The 15,400-nt window shown below is 39.7% G+C and overlaps 1 protein-coding gene across 1 annotated transcript in view; it reads left to right on the top strand.

Annotated features, from left to right (window-relative positions):
- The window catches only part of LOC116259052 (glycerophosphodiester phosphodiesterase GDPDL3-like), a 41,251-nt gene extending 27,054 nt beyond the window's left edge, over positions 1-14,197 (top strand). The window contains exons 8-9 of the mRNA XM_031636652.2: positions 13,074-13,554; positions 13,666-14,197. Coding sequence (XP_031492512.1) covers positions 13,074-13,554; positions 13,666-13,982 — 798 coding nt within the window. The 3' untranslated portion in view covers positions 13,983-14,197. The remainder of the gene's footprint in view (positions 1-13,073; positions 13,555-13,665) is intronic.
- The last annotated feature ends 1,203 nt before the right edge of the window (positions 14,198-15,400 follow it).

Raw genomic sequence — 15,400 nt, 5'->3', positions numbered from 1 at the left:
AGTTTCTTCTTGTTTTCATTCTCTCTCTCTCTCTCTCTCTCTCTCTCTCTCTATCTTCCTGCGTGAGTACTGTTTTCTGGTTACAGATATTGGTGCTAGATTTCTATCATGGTATCAGAGCGCCAGGTTACGTTATCTCTACCAAACGAAATGCCCAAACAAGTCTGATCTGGTTAGAACTCTTTTCTCATCTTGTCTCTATCCTGAATTTACTTTTCTCTTGCGCAATTCTTGTTCCTTTTTCTTCTTGCTTATCCAAGGACACATCTTGTTATATCGTGTCTTCTTTCCCTCTCATCTTCTACCTATATACCATTCCTTTCTGCTGTCATGGAAAACCTTTCGCATTCTGGCATGTTCTCAAGTTTTCTTCATCACCTTATTACCGAAAAACTCAACCATGAGAATTATCTGATCTGGAAAAGGCAAATCATGCCTTTCATAAGAAGTCAAGGCCTCTTTGGACATCTCGATGGTTCAACAAAGGCTCCACCAATATCCGTTTTACAGGAAATAAAAAATGAGGGAGGAGAAGTTATTATTGTTCATGAAGACAGCAATCCTGAACATGCTATGTGGATGAGACATGATCAAAGTCTGGTTGCGTATATTTTGTCCACTTTATCTCAACAAGTGTTACTTTCAGTTTCTGATGATTGTACTGCAGAAGAATTATGGGAAACCCTTGCTGATACCTTTTCCCAAATATCAGAAGCTTGAATTATGTACTTAAAGAAAGAATTTCAGAATTTGAGCAAAGGTTCAACGTCTATCATGGATTATTTGGGGCATATTAAGGCCGTCGTAGACCAACTTGCTACCTCAGAGAATAACATTTCTGATAAGGAAAAGGTGCAGCAAACCTTGAATGGACTTGGGCATGATTATCATGCTTTTATTACAGCTCTTGAGGTCCTTCCTGTTTTGCCTTCCTTCAACGAATTACAAGGTAAACTTCTCCAACATGAAATGAATATGAAAGAGTCATTGAAAGGACTGATCAAGGGAACTCCCAAAATGTGTTGGCTATGAATGTAAAGCTTGGTAAGAGTCATGGGAACTCCAACCATGGTGGTCGTGGCATTCTACCAACACCACATAACCAAGGTATGTCTCCTTTGGATACTTCAAGAAAAGTACCAATTTGTTTTCAGTGCAACAAGAAAGGACGCATGAAGGCACAATGTTGGTTTAATCCTCAAAATAAAAACAAAGGGGTAAGACATGATTATAAACAAGGAGGACAAAGTTCTAAATCCACCGCTGAAGATATGCAACAACTATTGATGACCGCATTCTCAAAGATGACTATAAAGCAAAATGAGCAGGGAGAATGATTCTTGGATTCAGGTGCAGCTACCCATGAGACATGAAATGCAGGTAAATTGACTAACTTATCCCCTCATTACGGTAGAAGTTGCATTATAACAGGTGATGGAAAATCTCATCCCATTACACATATTGGAAATGCACATATTCCATTGTCATCCTCGTCTCTATCACTGTCTAATGTTGTTCTTGCTCCCAATATCAAAAAGAACATCATATCCATTTCTAAACTCATTGATGATACAAGCTCTTCTGTTGAATTCACACCTTCTTTTGTCTATGTCAAGGACCTCCAAACGAAGAAAATGTTCGCTAGAGGGGAGCGTCAAGGGAATATGTACGTCCTCAAGGAATGTCTACCCAATGATTCATCCACTTTTGATATAGGATTGAAGACATTTTCTCTTTCTCATAATGCGTCATCAGTGCCAAGTTCTTGCCATTTCCAATCAAAAGTAAGGGGCCCTAACCAATTTTTGGAGTCTGATTTGTGGCATAGTCGACTAGGACACTGTGGTCGACATTTCATTGAAAAACTTGTCACAGATAGTCTCATTCCAAGATCAAGTTTACCTCTTACTTCAAGTGTCAAAAAATGTTCAAGTTGTGGACTTTGTAAGAGTCATGTTTTACCTTTCCATAATATAAGTCAAAAGGCTTCCAAACCTTTTGAAACTATTTTTTTTTGAAGTATGGGGGCCAGCCCCTATTGATTCCATGTCTTGGTCAAGATATTATGTCTTATTCATTGACTCTTACTCACGTTTCACCTGGATTTACTTCATGAAACACAAATCAGAAGTACCCCACATATTTCGAAACTTCTATGCCATGATTCAAACTAAATTTTCATCCAATGTGGTGCATTTTCAATGTGATGGAGGGGGAGAATATTCCTCGCTTGATTCTATTGAATTTCTACATGAAAAAGGGATAACTAGACAAATTTTCTGCCCTTACACACCACAACAAAATGGTGTAGTTGAGCGGAAACATCGACATATAGTTGAAAGCGCCATGAGCATGATGCATGATACTAATGTGCCCATTTCCTTGTGGACTGAAGCCTTCCATACTGCTGTATACATAATAAATTGTTTGCCTATGACATTCTTGATGTCTAAATCGCCATATTTTACACTCTTAGGCAAACAACCTGATTACAATAACTTGAAGGTTTTTGGTTGTGTATGCTATGTTCACATTGATGCTGCCTTGAGGAACAAGTTTCAAGACAAAGCTATTCAATGTAGATTTGTTGGATATGCTGATGAATATAAAGGTTTTCGATGCTATGATCCAACAACTAAACGTATCAAAACTTCAAGAAATGTCATTTTTGATGAACATAGTTTTGATAATACAAATGAAATGCCTATGACCATTGAATCTTATGATCCCTGGACCAGTACACAGTTATTCAATGCAGATCCTGTTATAGAAAATGATGTGCCTCAAAATGAAGATCCAGAGAGAGTAATACAACCGTCGGATATGACTCAAAGTGAAAATCAAGAAGATCCAACACGAAAGCAATAATGAAGAACAGAGCAACGATGCACATCGGTATTCGGGTCTTATCTACAGTCGACGACTAAGGGACAGAGATGCTCACAGTGAAGAAGACAACATGCCCCACCTTAGAAGATCCCAACGCATTCGTCATCCCATTCACAGGTGGGTTAGCTATGATTCTTTATCACTTGATTTTTAGTTATTCATGGCAAAAGTTGGCAAGGAGGAAGAACCTACTTCATTTGATCAAGCATCAAAATCACATCATTGGAGAAATGTTATGAAAGAAGAAATGGATGCCTTGCATGAATGTGGAACATGGGAGATCGTTCCGAGGCCACACGAAAAGAATGTAGTGGGCTCCAAATGGGTATACAAAATTAAATACAAACCTGACGGCAACATAGAAAGACACAAAGCAAGGTTAGTAGCAAAAGGGTTTACACAACAATATGGAGAAGATTATGATGAGACATTCAGCCGTGTGATAAAAATGGGAACAATTCGCGTGATTATGTCATTGGCATTTGAATATGGATGGAGACTGCATCAAATGGACGTGAAGAATGCTTTTCTTCATGGTGATTTAAGGGAGGAAGTATATATGGAACAACCTCCAGGATACACGAAAGGAGACTCTCATGTATGGGTTTGCAAACTAAGAAAATCTATTTATGGACTTAAACAGGCCTCACGTTCTTGGTTTGACAGTTTCTCCTGCAAGATTCAAGAATGTGGTTTTCGGAGATGTCCTCTAGATCACTCTCTTTTCATTTATCGAAAGGAAAACATATTTACTTTACTTCTTATATATGTTGATGATATTGTTATCACAGGCAATTCAGAAAAATACATAGAAGAAGCTAAAGTTTTGATGATGCAAAACTTCAAAATGAAAGAGCTTGGTGGAGTGGAGATTGATAGGCACAATAATCGCCTCACATTGACACAACAGAAATACACGTTGGATCTACTGAAAAAGTCAGGTATGTCTGATTGTAAGCCTGTTGGAATTCCTAGTGTTCTAAATCAAAGACTAAGTGCTCAAGATGGGGAGTTATATGAAGATTCTACGCAATATCGAAGTATTGTTGGGGCACTTCAATATCTTACATTTACTAGACCAGATATTATAAATGCTGTGAATCAAGTATCTCAATTTATGCAGGCACCTAGAGATACTCACATGGATGCTGTCAAAAGAATATTAAGATATCTTAAAGGGACAACAGGAGATGACTTAGTTTATGGTAAGAGTGAAAATATAACTACTGGACATTAACTTATGACATTCACAGATGCAGATTGGGCTGGAGATCCCGATCAAAGAAAGTCCATTTCTGGTTTTTGTATTTTCATTGGACGTAATCTTGTGTCTTGGACTTGTCGAAAGCAAAAGGCAGTAGCAAGATCCAGCACTGAAGCTGAATACAGATGCATGGCTGCAGGTACTGCTGAAGTTACATGGGTTAGACATTTGCTAGAAGACATTGGAGAAAAGATTAAAACATCAATGTTAATGTGCGATAATCAAAGCACTATTAACATTGCCTTTAATCCCGTACAACATGGTCGAACAAAACACATTGAGATTGATCAACACTTTGTTAAACAAAAGGTGGAAGACAAGGAGATTCAGCCTATTTATGTTCGTACAGATGAACAAGTTGCTGACTTATTTACAAAAGGATTAACAAAGGAACGATTCTAGTTTCTAAAAGGCAAGTTGTACATGGTGCAAAACCATGCACAACTTGAGGGAGGGTGTTAAAATATAAATCCTTTACCAGCACGTTGAAGAGGAGTTTCTTCGGATTCCACCTCCTTGTAGAATGTGTTAAGATATTTAATGTCCTTGTAACATGTGAAGAGTCTCCTAGGATTCTATGTTGTAGTTAATATCCTTGTTATATGTGAAGTCTCTTAGGATTCTATGTTGTAGTTAATATCCTTGTAATATGTGAAGTCTCTTAGGTTTCTATGATGTAATTAATGTCTTTGGAGCTTGTGAAATCTCCTAGGATTCTACGATTGGAGACTCTTAGAATTCTTGAAATGGGATTATAAATAGAGGCCGTGCAAACCATTTTGGCTACGGCTTCTTCTCCTCATTTTCTTCTTGTTTTCATTCTCTCTCTCTCTCTCTCTCTCTCTATCTTCCTGCGTGAGTACTGTTTTCTGGTTACAGATATTGTGCTAGATTTCTATCACTGGTCACATGAATGTTGTGAAAAAAAAAATTGAGATACTTGAAAGAAACAATTGGAGATTGGATCTTCTAATGAAAGCATTGGATAGATAGCAACTAACACGAGATTATTACTCATACGGTTGAAGACTGAGCAGAAAAATTAAGATCAAAGGAGGTTGATTACAGGTTATTATAGTTGTCTTGATCAGAACTTCATATCTTGAGCAGTTGAAAACAAATATATCAAGTATTGAAGCAAAATATAAAACAATGGTTGCTGTCACAGTTGTGGACACATGGATCAGACATTTGGTGAGTGAACTAGAAGAGTCCATATGAATGTCACTACAGTTATTCATCAAACTGCCATAAATATTTCCTTTAATCCAGTTTATAGTTGCACAAGCACATTGAAATATATCAATATTTTATTTGCAGAAGGTTGAAACCTTACTTGACAGAGTTTTTGGTATCTAAAGGGTCAAATTGTGCATGGTACCTGATTATTTACAATTTAAAGGAGGCTATTAAGAGGCATTAAACCTGGATCCAGAGTTACAAGCAACTTAGTTTTCTACAATATGGGTATTGATTGTATCTAATTTATGTAATATGTACAGGGTTATTATTGACCCAGATACTTCTGTGTAACCTAATTATAAATAGAGTGCAATCAGGCCTTGCGCCATTAGGCAATCAATTTTAGGTTTTGATTCTCAAGCAACTGTGTCTTCCTATACTCTATCTTTCAGCTAGCATAGATTGTCGTGGTCTTCTCCAAATCTAATAGCTTCACCTCATTCACACAACTTGTGGAGGCATTGAGCTTCATGAGTTGGGGAATACTAGTTATAGCAATATTTTGTACTTGAGCTGGTTGGTTATGGACTCAACATAGCCTCTTCCCTGAGTTGGTTAGAAGGAAATACCCGCACTGTGTAACAGCTTGTGCGTAGAACATTCTAAAAGCTTTGACTTGGCCATCTGGAAAAGCTATGGCGCTTGGTGTAGTGTGGCAGCCTGGCTAGGTTGGGAGGCAAAGGATGGGATTGTTAAGTTTTGTGCTCATGGATGGACAGGTAGGCTTCTAATTCTAATTGAGGATGTTAGGGGAAAATCTATGATCTGGTTTTGAGAGATATTCAGGTTTGTTGGAAAAAGTTGTTAAATTTAGACTGAAAGTGTAAGAATCTTCACAAAGTATTCGTCTCTCCGTATGCAAAACAGATATATTGAGAGGAGAAGATGAAAGAAGACAATGGAGGAAAAGGGAAGCAGTCGGCTAAACACAGCCCTGCGTTTCTTAATCTTTTAATTTAAAAGAATAACCCTAATAGCTTACAACAGATTTGTACATAAAATAATAAAATATTACAAGAAAGCCACCGCCTAGTAACTTTAGGCGTGTGGATATAAGGAGAATGGATCGGGTCTGAACAGACCCGATCCCCATACGCTAACAGCTTCCCTCAAGTTATACATGAGATTTGATCATGCACAACTTGTTCTTCAAATCCCAAAAATGCTGCCCTGTGAGACCTTTGGTAAAAAGATCAACTATCTGTTCATTGGTGGATATATAAGTAGGCAAGATCTCAGCTTCTTCAACCTTCTGACGAATGAAATGTTGATCAATCTCTATATGTTTGGTGCGATTATGCAAAATGGGATTGAAAGCAATTTTTATCGCACTTTGATTGTCACATAGTAATGATGACCGAACAATAGGAAGATTGAGCTCCCTAAGTAAATCACGTAACCACGACGCTTCAGCCGTCCCTGCAGCCATTGCTCTATACTCTGCCTCAGTGCTAGATCGTGCAACAGCACGCTGCTTTTTACTGCTCCAACAAATGAGATTAGAATCAAGAAAGAGACAGAAACCTTAAACTGATCGTCGGTCATCGGGATCGCCTCCCCAGTCGACATCAGTATATGTATATATGCTATGTCCAAGAGAAACATTGGAACATTTCGTGTAGACTAGTCCATCTCCAAGAGTAGCTTTGAGATACCGTAGAATCCGCTTAGCGGCATCCATATGTCTTTCAGTGGGTGCATGCATGAACTGAGAGATCTGATTTATTTACAACATATACTATGTCTGGGCGAGTAAAGGTAAGGTATTGTAACATACCAACAATGCTGCGATAGAATGTGGGATTGGAATATGCAACAGTGCTATCAGATGCAGTCAATTTAGTATTCAGAACACTGGGGTAGTGATGGGTTTGCAATTAGTCAACAATGCTGCGATAGAATGTGGGATTGGAATATGCAGTAGTGCTATCAGATGCAGTCAATTTAGTATTCAGAACACTGGGGGTAGTGATGGGTTTGCAATTAGTCATACCTGCCCTGTCCAAAACATCAAGGGTATACTTGTGCTGTGTAAGAGTCAAACTATCATTTGTCCTGTCAAGTTCAACACCCAAAAAATATCGTAATTCTCCCAGATCCTTCATCTTGAATGCTTGCTTCAACATACCTTTAACATAAGATATATGTGAAGAAGAATTCTCAGTTATTACAATATCATCAACATAGATAAGTAACCAGGTGGTAGCTTCTCCAGTACGATAGATAAACAAAGAGTGATCGAGAGAGCTTCGGAGAAAACCAACTTGTTGTATATGATGAGAAAAACGATCAAACCATGACGTAGAAGCTTGCTTCAACCCATATAGAGACTTTTGTAATTTGCAAACCCATTTTTGAAAATCATGAGTAGTGTAGCCGGGAGGTTGCTCCATGTATACTTCTTCCTTAAGAATTCAATGAAGAAAAGCATTTTTGACATCTAACTGATAGAGATGCCATCCATACGAGACTGCAAGAGAAATAATCACACGGATTGTTCCCATCTTGATGACTGGACTGAATGTTTCATCATAATCTTCCCCATACTGCTGAGTGAAACCGCGCGCCACAAGTCGTGCTTTATACCGATCAATGCTACCATCTGGCTTATATTTCAGTTTATAAACCCATTTGGATCCCACAACATTCTTATCAGATGGACGAGAGACAATTTGCCAAGTCTGACATTCATGGAAGGCTGCCATTTCCTCATTCATAGCTTCAACCCAACATTTTTCCTTACTCGCATTGTGATAAGATGTTGGTTCCACCTTTTTGCTGACTTCTGTCATAAACAACTGAAAATCCAAAGAAAAATTGTTATACCTCACCCATCTATCAATAGGATGTCGCACGTGTTGTGATTGGCGTGGAACTGCAGTAGGAACTGATCGCCTAGAATACACCAGGCCTGAGAACCGATTATGTACAGGTGGCTCATTGGGCTGAGAAGATGAAGGCTTGCTGTCCAAGGAAGTAGTGCTGCTCAAGGAACTACTTACAAATGTCTCGGGCTCATTAACAACTTGTTCATTGTGCTCAGTCAACATTTCTGCCCCTTGTCTTAAGATTTCAGTATGAAGCCAAGTATCATAAACTTCATTTTTGTCCTTGAGTGTCACAGAAGTAGCCTTGGGATCCTGTAACCTGTTTTCATCAAAGACAACATGCCGTGAAATATGTACACGTCCAGTTTTAGGGTTGTAACACCTATAACCCTTGTAATTTTCTGCATACCCTATAAATCTGCATAAAACAACACGATCTTGAAATTTGTTTCGCAAGGAAACATCAACATGCACATAGCACACACATTCAAAAACACGCAACTCCTCATAGCGTGGCTGTTCTTGGTGTAAAAGAAAAAATGGTGATTTTCCATCAAGCAGAGCCAATGGCAATCGATTTATAACATGTATAGCCGTATGGAAAGCCTCAGTCCACAATGTCATATGTAAGTCTGTTTCATGCATCATGCATATGTTTCCTTTCAGCAATTCCGTTTTGCTGAGGTGTATGCTGACATGAAATTTGTCTAGTGATCCCATTATCTAGTAAGGACTCAGTAAATTCATTAGAAATAAATTCACCACCACCATCATATTGAAAATGCACAATATTACTGGAGTATTTATTTCGAACCAAGGCATGAAATTGAGTGAATAAGCGAAAAACTTCTGATTTGTGTTTCATGAAATGGATCCAAGTATATCGGGAATATGAATCAACAAAAATGACATAGTATCTACTCCCAGAAGAAGAAGGAACTGGAGCAGGCCCCCAAACATCAGAATATATGGTGTCAAAAACCTTTGAAGCTCTTTTATTTATTAATTGAAAAGGAAGGGCATGACTCTTACAGATATGACAACTCGAGCACATGCTGGACTCACTGACAGAACTCAGACTGGACTTATCTAAGAGCCCCGTCTGCAACAAGACTTCGAACAAAAGACTGACTACAACAAGCTAACCGACCATGCCAAATGGATGGCTTATTATACTCTGTGACATTGACTTCACTATGACTTGGAAAACATGAATCAGAAGGGTGAGGTTTTGACATCTGTGGAGCTCCTTCAAGGACATACATATCTCCTTTGCGAGCGCCCTCAGCGAATGTCTTCTTGGTTCGAGCATCCTTGACATAAATAGAAGAGGGTGTGAATTCAACAAAGGACTGAGTATCATCAATAAGCTTGGACACTGAAATAATATTTTTCTTAACACTTGGAACAACAAGAACATTCTTTAATGGAATCAAAGAAGAGCCCATACAAATTTGTACATTTCCAAGGTGTGATATTGTGTGATGGGAACCATCTCCCGTGACAACTGAGTGTTTATCTAAATAAGGGAGAGCACTAGAGAGATTACCTGCGTCACCAGTAACATGAGCTGCTGCTCCAGAGTCCACATACCATTCTCCTTGCTCGTTTTGTTTTAAATGAAGCTTAGACAGGGCTGTCATGAGGAGTTGTTGTACGTCTGCTGAAACATTAGATCCAGATGATGATGAAGCTGACCCTGCTGCTGCCTTGTTCTCACGTCTAATCTGATTATTTTTGTTCTGCGGATTGTGCCAACATTCTGACTTTACATGCCCCCTCTTGTTGCAATAGAAACAAGTCGGAACCCTTCTAGATGTGGTAGAAGTACTGTTCATGCCCTGTGGTGTTGGGAGAATCCCTCTTCCCATTCCCACCTGAGGAATCCAAGTACGAGTGCGATTCCCTTGCAATGCATGTGTCCCTGTGATCAGTACATTGTGACTGTTGGAAGGAATCAAATTCTATCGCTGAACACGGCTAGCTTCGTGTTGGAATAACTTAGCCTTGAGATCTTCGAAAGATGGAAGAACAGGTAGGACTTCCAAGGCTGTGCAGAAAAATATCAAAATCTGTTCCCAGTCCACTCAAGGCTTGTTGCACTTTGTCCTTGTCGCTGACGGGATGCCCAATGGCAGCAAGTTGATCACTTACACTTTTAGTTTCATTCAAATATTCCAAGACCGTACGCGTCCCACGCTTGATGTCCTGAAATTGCCTTCTTAACTGCAGAAAACGTGCCTCAGATACTTGAGAATACGTGGTGGCAAGGGTAGACCACAACTCTAGGGCTGTTAAATCATCATCAATACCTCCCGACACTTCCTCTGACAAAGTAGAAGTAATATAGGCAACAAGGGACTGGTCGTGAGCCAGCCAAACTTCATACTCAGGATTATTTTCAGTAATGGTTTCATATTCAAATCTGATTTCACTCACAGCCGCAGCCCCAGTAGCTTGATCTCCCACTACAGTCTTCTTCACTTCACGGTCAATATACATAGGAGGTGCTGGAGTGGTCCCATCGATATGCCCGTAGAGTCTATGACATTTAATAAAAGGAACTATTTGACGTTTCCAAGTCAATTAGTTACTATGATTCAGCTTTTGAGAAATAAGTTGGGAGAGAAAGCTAGAAGATAGAAGAAAGGGAGTCGGCTGATCCATAATTGATTTAGGGCAACGACAGAAATTAGGGCAAAACGATGAGGAAATTAGGGCAAAACGATTAGGGCAAATCACGCAAGATTTAGGGCAGAAACTGAAAAGAGGGATGACCACGCCAGAAAAGAAAGAATTTAGGGCTAATCACATCAAACTGAAATCATTCACCGGAGGACAATGCAACCTGGCTTTGATACCATGTAAGAATCTTCACAAAGTATTCGTCTCTCCGTATGCAAAACAGATATATTGAGAGGAGAAGATGAAAGAAGACGATGGAGGAAAAGGGAAGCAGCCGGCTGAACACAGCCCTGCGTTTCTTAATCTTTTAATTTAAAAGAATAACCCTAATAGCTTACAACAGATTTGTACATAAAATAATAAAATATTACAAGAGAGCCACCGCCTAGTAACTTTAGGCGTGTGGATATAAGGAGAATGGATCGGGTCTGAACAGACTCGATCTCCATACGCTAACAAGAAGGAGAATGTCAAGCTTCCCCAGTGAAGTGGTCAAGGCCTTGAGGTTTTGACAAAAAGTAGAGAGACAAGCTTGGGGCTTGTTCATGGCAAGGAGATGTGGATGGCCTATGGTGGATAGGAGTAGGAGGCAATACTTCGTTGAATATATGCATTACCCATGGATGGGAATCTTCAGTTCATGGGGATCCAACTACCATATAGTTGCAGTTTGGTAGGAAGAAATGCAATTTTTAGGTCCTTTTTGAATGGGATATTATGGTAAAAAATATTGGGTGGAAAAGGCTCTTTTTCTCAAGATCCTTGCAATAAGATGGAATTCTTGTAAGTTTAAAACTTAGGTGGTGAAGTCAGGACTCTCATTTTTCATTGTGGGTGGTGAGTTGTTGACGTGCAATTCATGTTTGAGAGTTTATATGATCTCCATTCATCTTGCTGGTGAAGTGTTTCAGGAGAAAGGGGAGGGGGGGTAGGGTGGGGGGGAAGAGGGACTTATTGTTTCCATGGTCATTGTAGGGGGTGATGGGTCTATCAAGATTCCACAGGTTGTCGAAAGGTGCATGATATGTTTGATTGCACTGGAGCTCATTGATGATTTTTTTATAGCAGCTGGGCCCTTATGAGATGAATTTGGGTCTATGGTTAACAATGCTGATTGGTGAGCCTGGTTAAGGATGTGACACCCCATTATGAAAGTTTAGTCTCATATTGAAGATTGTGATTATAGGACTTATAAAGTCGCTGGTTAACTGATTGTTTGTCTTGGTTTTTAACCTTTTTAAAGCTAAAACCCAACCTGTTATGGGGCAAGGTTGAGGTCCATTAAATTAGGAGCCCGAGCTCAGTATATGATTAGGCAGAGTTGTTATAGATGAAGGTTCCAGAATGTGTCGTCTTGGTACATTCAGGCCTCTTTAATATTTGTTAACTTTTGTACAGCTTTTACATTTCTGAGAGGTAGTAGGAGGCCAACAAGATTTGGGTTGGTGTTGAACCTTAACCTGTAACCTCTGTTTTGGTCTTGGCACCTTTGCTGCTTGGTTTTTGTTTCTGGTGCATGGATTCCTCCATTTCATTTCGGCTTAATAAGAGGCAAGGAGTCTACTGTGTCAACTGTCAACAGCCTTGCATTAACAACTCCAAAATATGACGTTGGCCCTCACCATGTTGGAAGCTTTAATTTCCTTGGTCGGTAACTGGTTGGCTTCACTTTAACTTGAATATTGGTTATATGTGATTAATTGTATTGATTTTAATGTTACATCAATGAATAAAAAATTTTAGCTGTCATTCTCATGTTGGAATGATCCTGCTAGTATGTTCTAGTTTTTGGGGATCTTAACTGAGAATAAACTGGCTCAGCGAGACACAATAAATGTAGAAAGCTGTAGATGTTTGAATTATTTTTGAAGCATGGCAGGTTAACAATTTTGTTCTTAGCTAAATGATCGATAGTCTTTTGTGCATCTTTAGTAACCTTTTTTGGTCCGACATCTTTCAGCAAGCTTTGAAGTTGGATGACCTTCCTCAACATGTTTATGATACATGAGTTATCTTTAATTGTTTATTTCAGGTTATGGCGGCAAGTTATAGTGATAATTAATATTATTGAACATGGATAAGCTTTTTCTTTTTACTGTTGCTTGTCTTAGAAGAGAAGTTCTGTTGTATCTTAGAGTATCTTACATGGTGGAATGTATGTGCAGAATGCTGCCTACCTTGCAAAGAACAGAAGTATCAGCATGGTTGATGTTGTGAATAAGGCCTTAAGTGATGCTGGCTACAATAATCAAACAAAGCAGAAAGTAATGATCCAATCCAAAGACAGTGCTGTGTTGGTTGAGATGAAGAAGGAAACCAGCTACAATCTTGTATACAAGGTTGATGAGGTTATTGGTAGTGTAGCGGACTCTGCTATCGAGGACATCAAGAAGTTTGCACATGCTGTGGCTCTTCAAAAGGGCTCAATAATCACAGACCAATTATCTTTTAGCACAGGGTCTACAGATGTTATTCAAAAGCTGCATAAAGCAAATATCTCAGCCTATGTGTACCCTTTCCATAATGAGTTCACATCCATCCCAATGGACTTTTTTTCTGATCCGAATATGGACATGAATGCATTTATTGGTGTTGGAGTTGATGGTCTCATTACTGATTATCCAGCAACAGCTAAATCATTCTTGAGTGAGATTTCCATTTAACTATTGGTTTTTCTGTCTTGCTTGCTATTTGTGCGCTATGAATTTCTTTAGAGTGTAATATCTAGGTAAAACATCATCGATGTTTCTCTTGCAGGTAATGCATGCTATGACCTCCCCATAAGACCGCCTTATATCCGGAGTCCTCAGCCCGGTGCACTTCTGTCTGTTCTGCTGCAGAGCGTGAACCTTGCACTTCCACCCGCTGAGGCACCAACGCCATCTCTTACAGATTCTAATGTTGTAGAAGCACCTTTGCCGCCAGTTTCACCAAAAATAGCACCAACCAGTAATGGTGGAATGCCTTCAGGACCAGGACCAGCCACATCAGCTCGAAGCGGTGCTCCCCAGATACCAATTAGCGTCATCCTCTACCTGGCCATGTTTCTGCTTAGTCTTTCAGTATTTTTTTGATCAGAAATGCCAGGAATCTTTATTTCCGGTTTGTACTTTGTTGCTTTGGCTTTTGTAATCGGCACCTTCTACCATTAGATTACTCATTCCTTTTCAGCTCTTTGCTACCCCGTTTTTTGGCTGTCATCTTTGAAAGGGCATGTCTCATGTATAATTACTGTATGTAACATATGATAGTGGTATTTTTCTTTAAATTATCATTGTTATTTTTACCACGTGTGACTTGTCTATGTGAAGAGGTCTCTCTCTCTCTCTCTCTCTCTCTCTCTCGCTCTCTCTTTTTTGTTTGCAAAAATGGTATGGTGTAATTGGCTGGACAGGAGGTGCATATTGGGCACATCTTTGTTCGATTCCCCTAGGTGCTATCCCCCTTGCCCACCACTTTGAGAGACTTTGAGAGAGAGAGAGAGAGAAGCGGGTTAGGATCAGCCCCATCTATTGATTTAACCAAGATTGGAGGTAATAGATGTAGAGCAGGAAAGTTGGGATCCCACTTGTAATAAAAAAACTGGATTAACCCATTAAGTATCTTGAAAAAGGAAAACTCTAACTCTAGTGTTCGATGAAGGGGGCTGCAATGGCTGTCCTGGATCCCTTCGCTCTACCGTTTCAGTTTTTCAGGTGAAAAGGAGCTGAAATGGATGCCTGTAAGTCCCTTCTATCTATGGTTTTTGCCTGTTTGAGAGAAAAGGATGCTGTGATGATATTCTATGCATCGAACGCCCACTCATATTTGATGCAACACAATGGCAACCCTTCCCTTCTCTCTCTGCTATTTAGTTTTGGATGAGAAGGGGCTGCGTGGCAATTTCTCTCTTTAGATATCTCTCTGCGTGATTGATTTTAAGGCTGCAAAAAGAACATGATGCTTTGGGGAGAGCCATTGTTCCAGTGCATGTGCATGTGCATCAGCCATTGTGCATATTGGCTTGAACTTTGTGCAAAAGCTTCAGCTTTAGCAGGGGTTGGGGCTCGTCCCTTTGGCACTAGTGGAGGTGGAGCGCAGGGTGGCAACAACAGATCAGACAGTGGCAGAGGAGGAGGTGGCACCACAATTACAAGGATGAGATGAAGTTGCATTAACAAGTGATTTGATGAGCCCAATTTTCACCGGGACACTAGAGTATCTTTTGGCGCAGATGGTCTAAATGGTGATGACAGAGGACACCCTCTTGAGTGCTACCTTTGGTAAGGAAGTAGAGGAGGAAGGCAAAGAAGGTCAACCACATGCGGCATTGGAAACCCGTATGATAGCAGACAAAGTTTTGAACTTTTCTTCAGCTGCAGACTTTGTTATGAGAAGGATCTCATTCTGATCAAAGGAAAGGTGATTCCGGTTACGGATTTATTCGTCTGACCTTGGCCAAGGGAACCATGTGGCTTTGGCTTGGGAGGTGCGTTGGTGTTCTCAGCTTTGT

Source organism: Nymphaea colorata, chromosome 8 (assembly GCF_008831285.2).
Source record: "Nymphaea colorata isolate Beijing-Zhang1983 chromosome 8, ASM883128v2, whole genome shotgun sequence".
Taxonomy (NCBI): Eukaryota; Viridiplantae; Streptophyta; class Magnoliopsida; order Nymphaeales; family Nymphaeaceae; genus Nymphaea; species Nymphaea colorata.
Note: the sequence above shows the minus strand (reverse complement) of the source record. Positions and strands in the feature narration are given on the sequence as shown.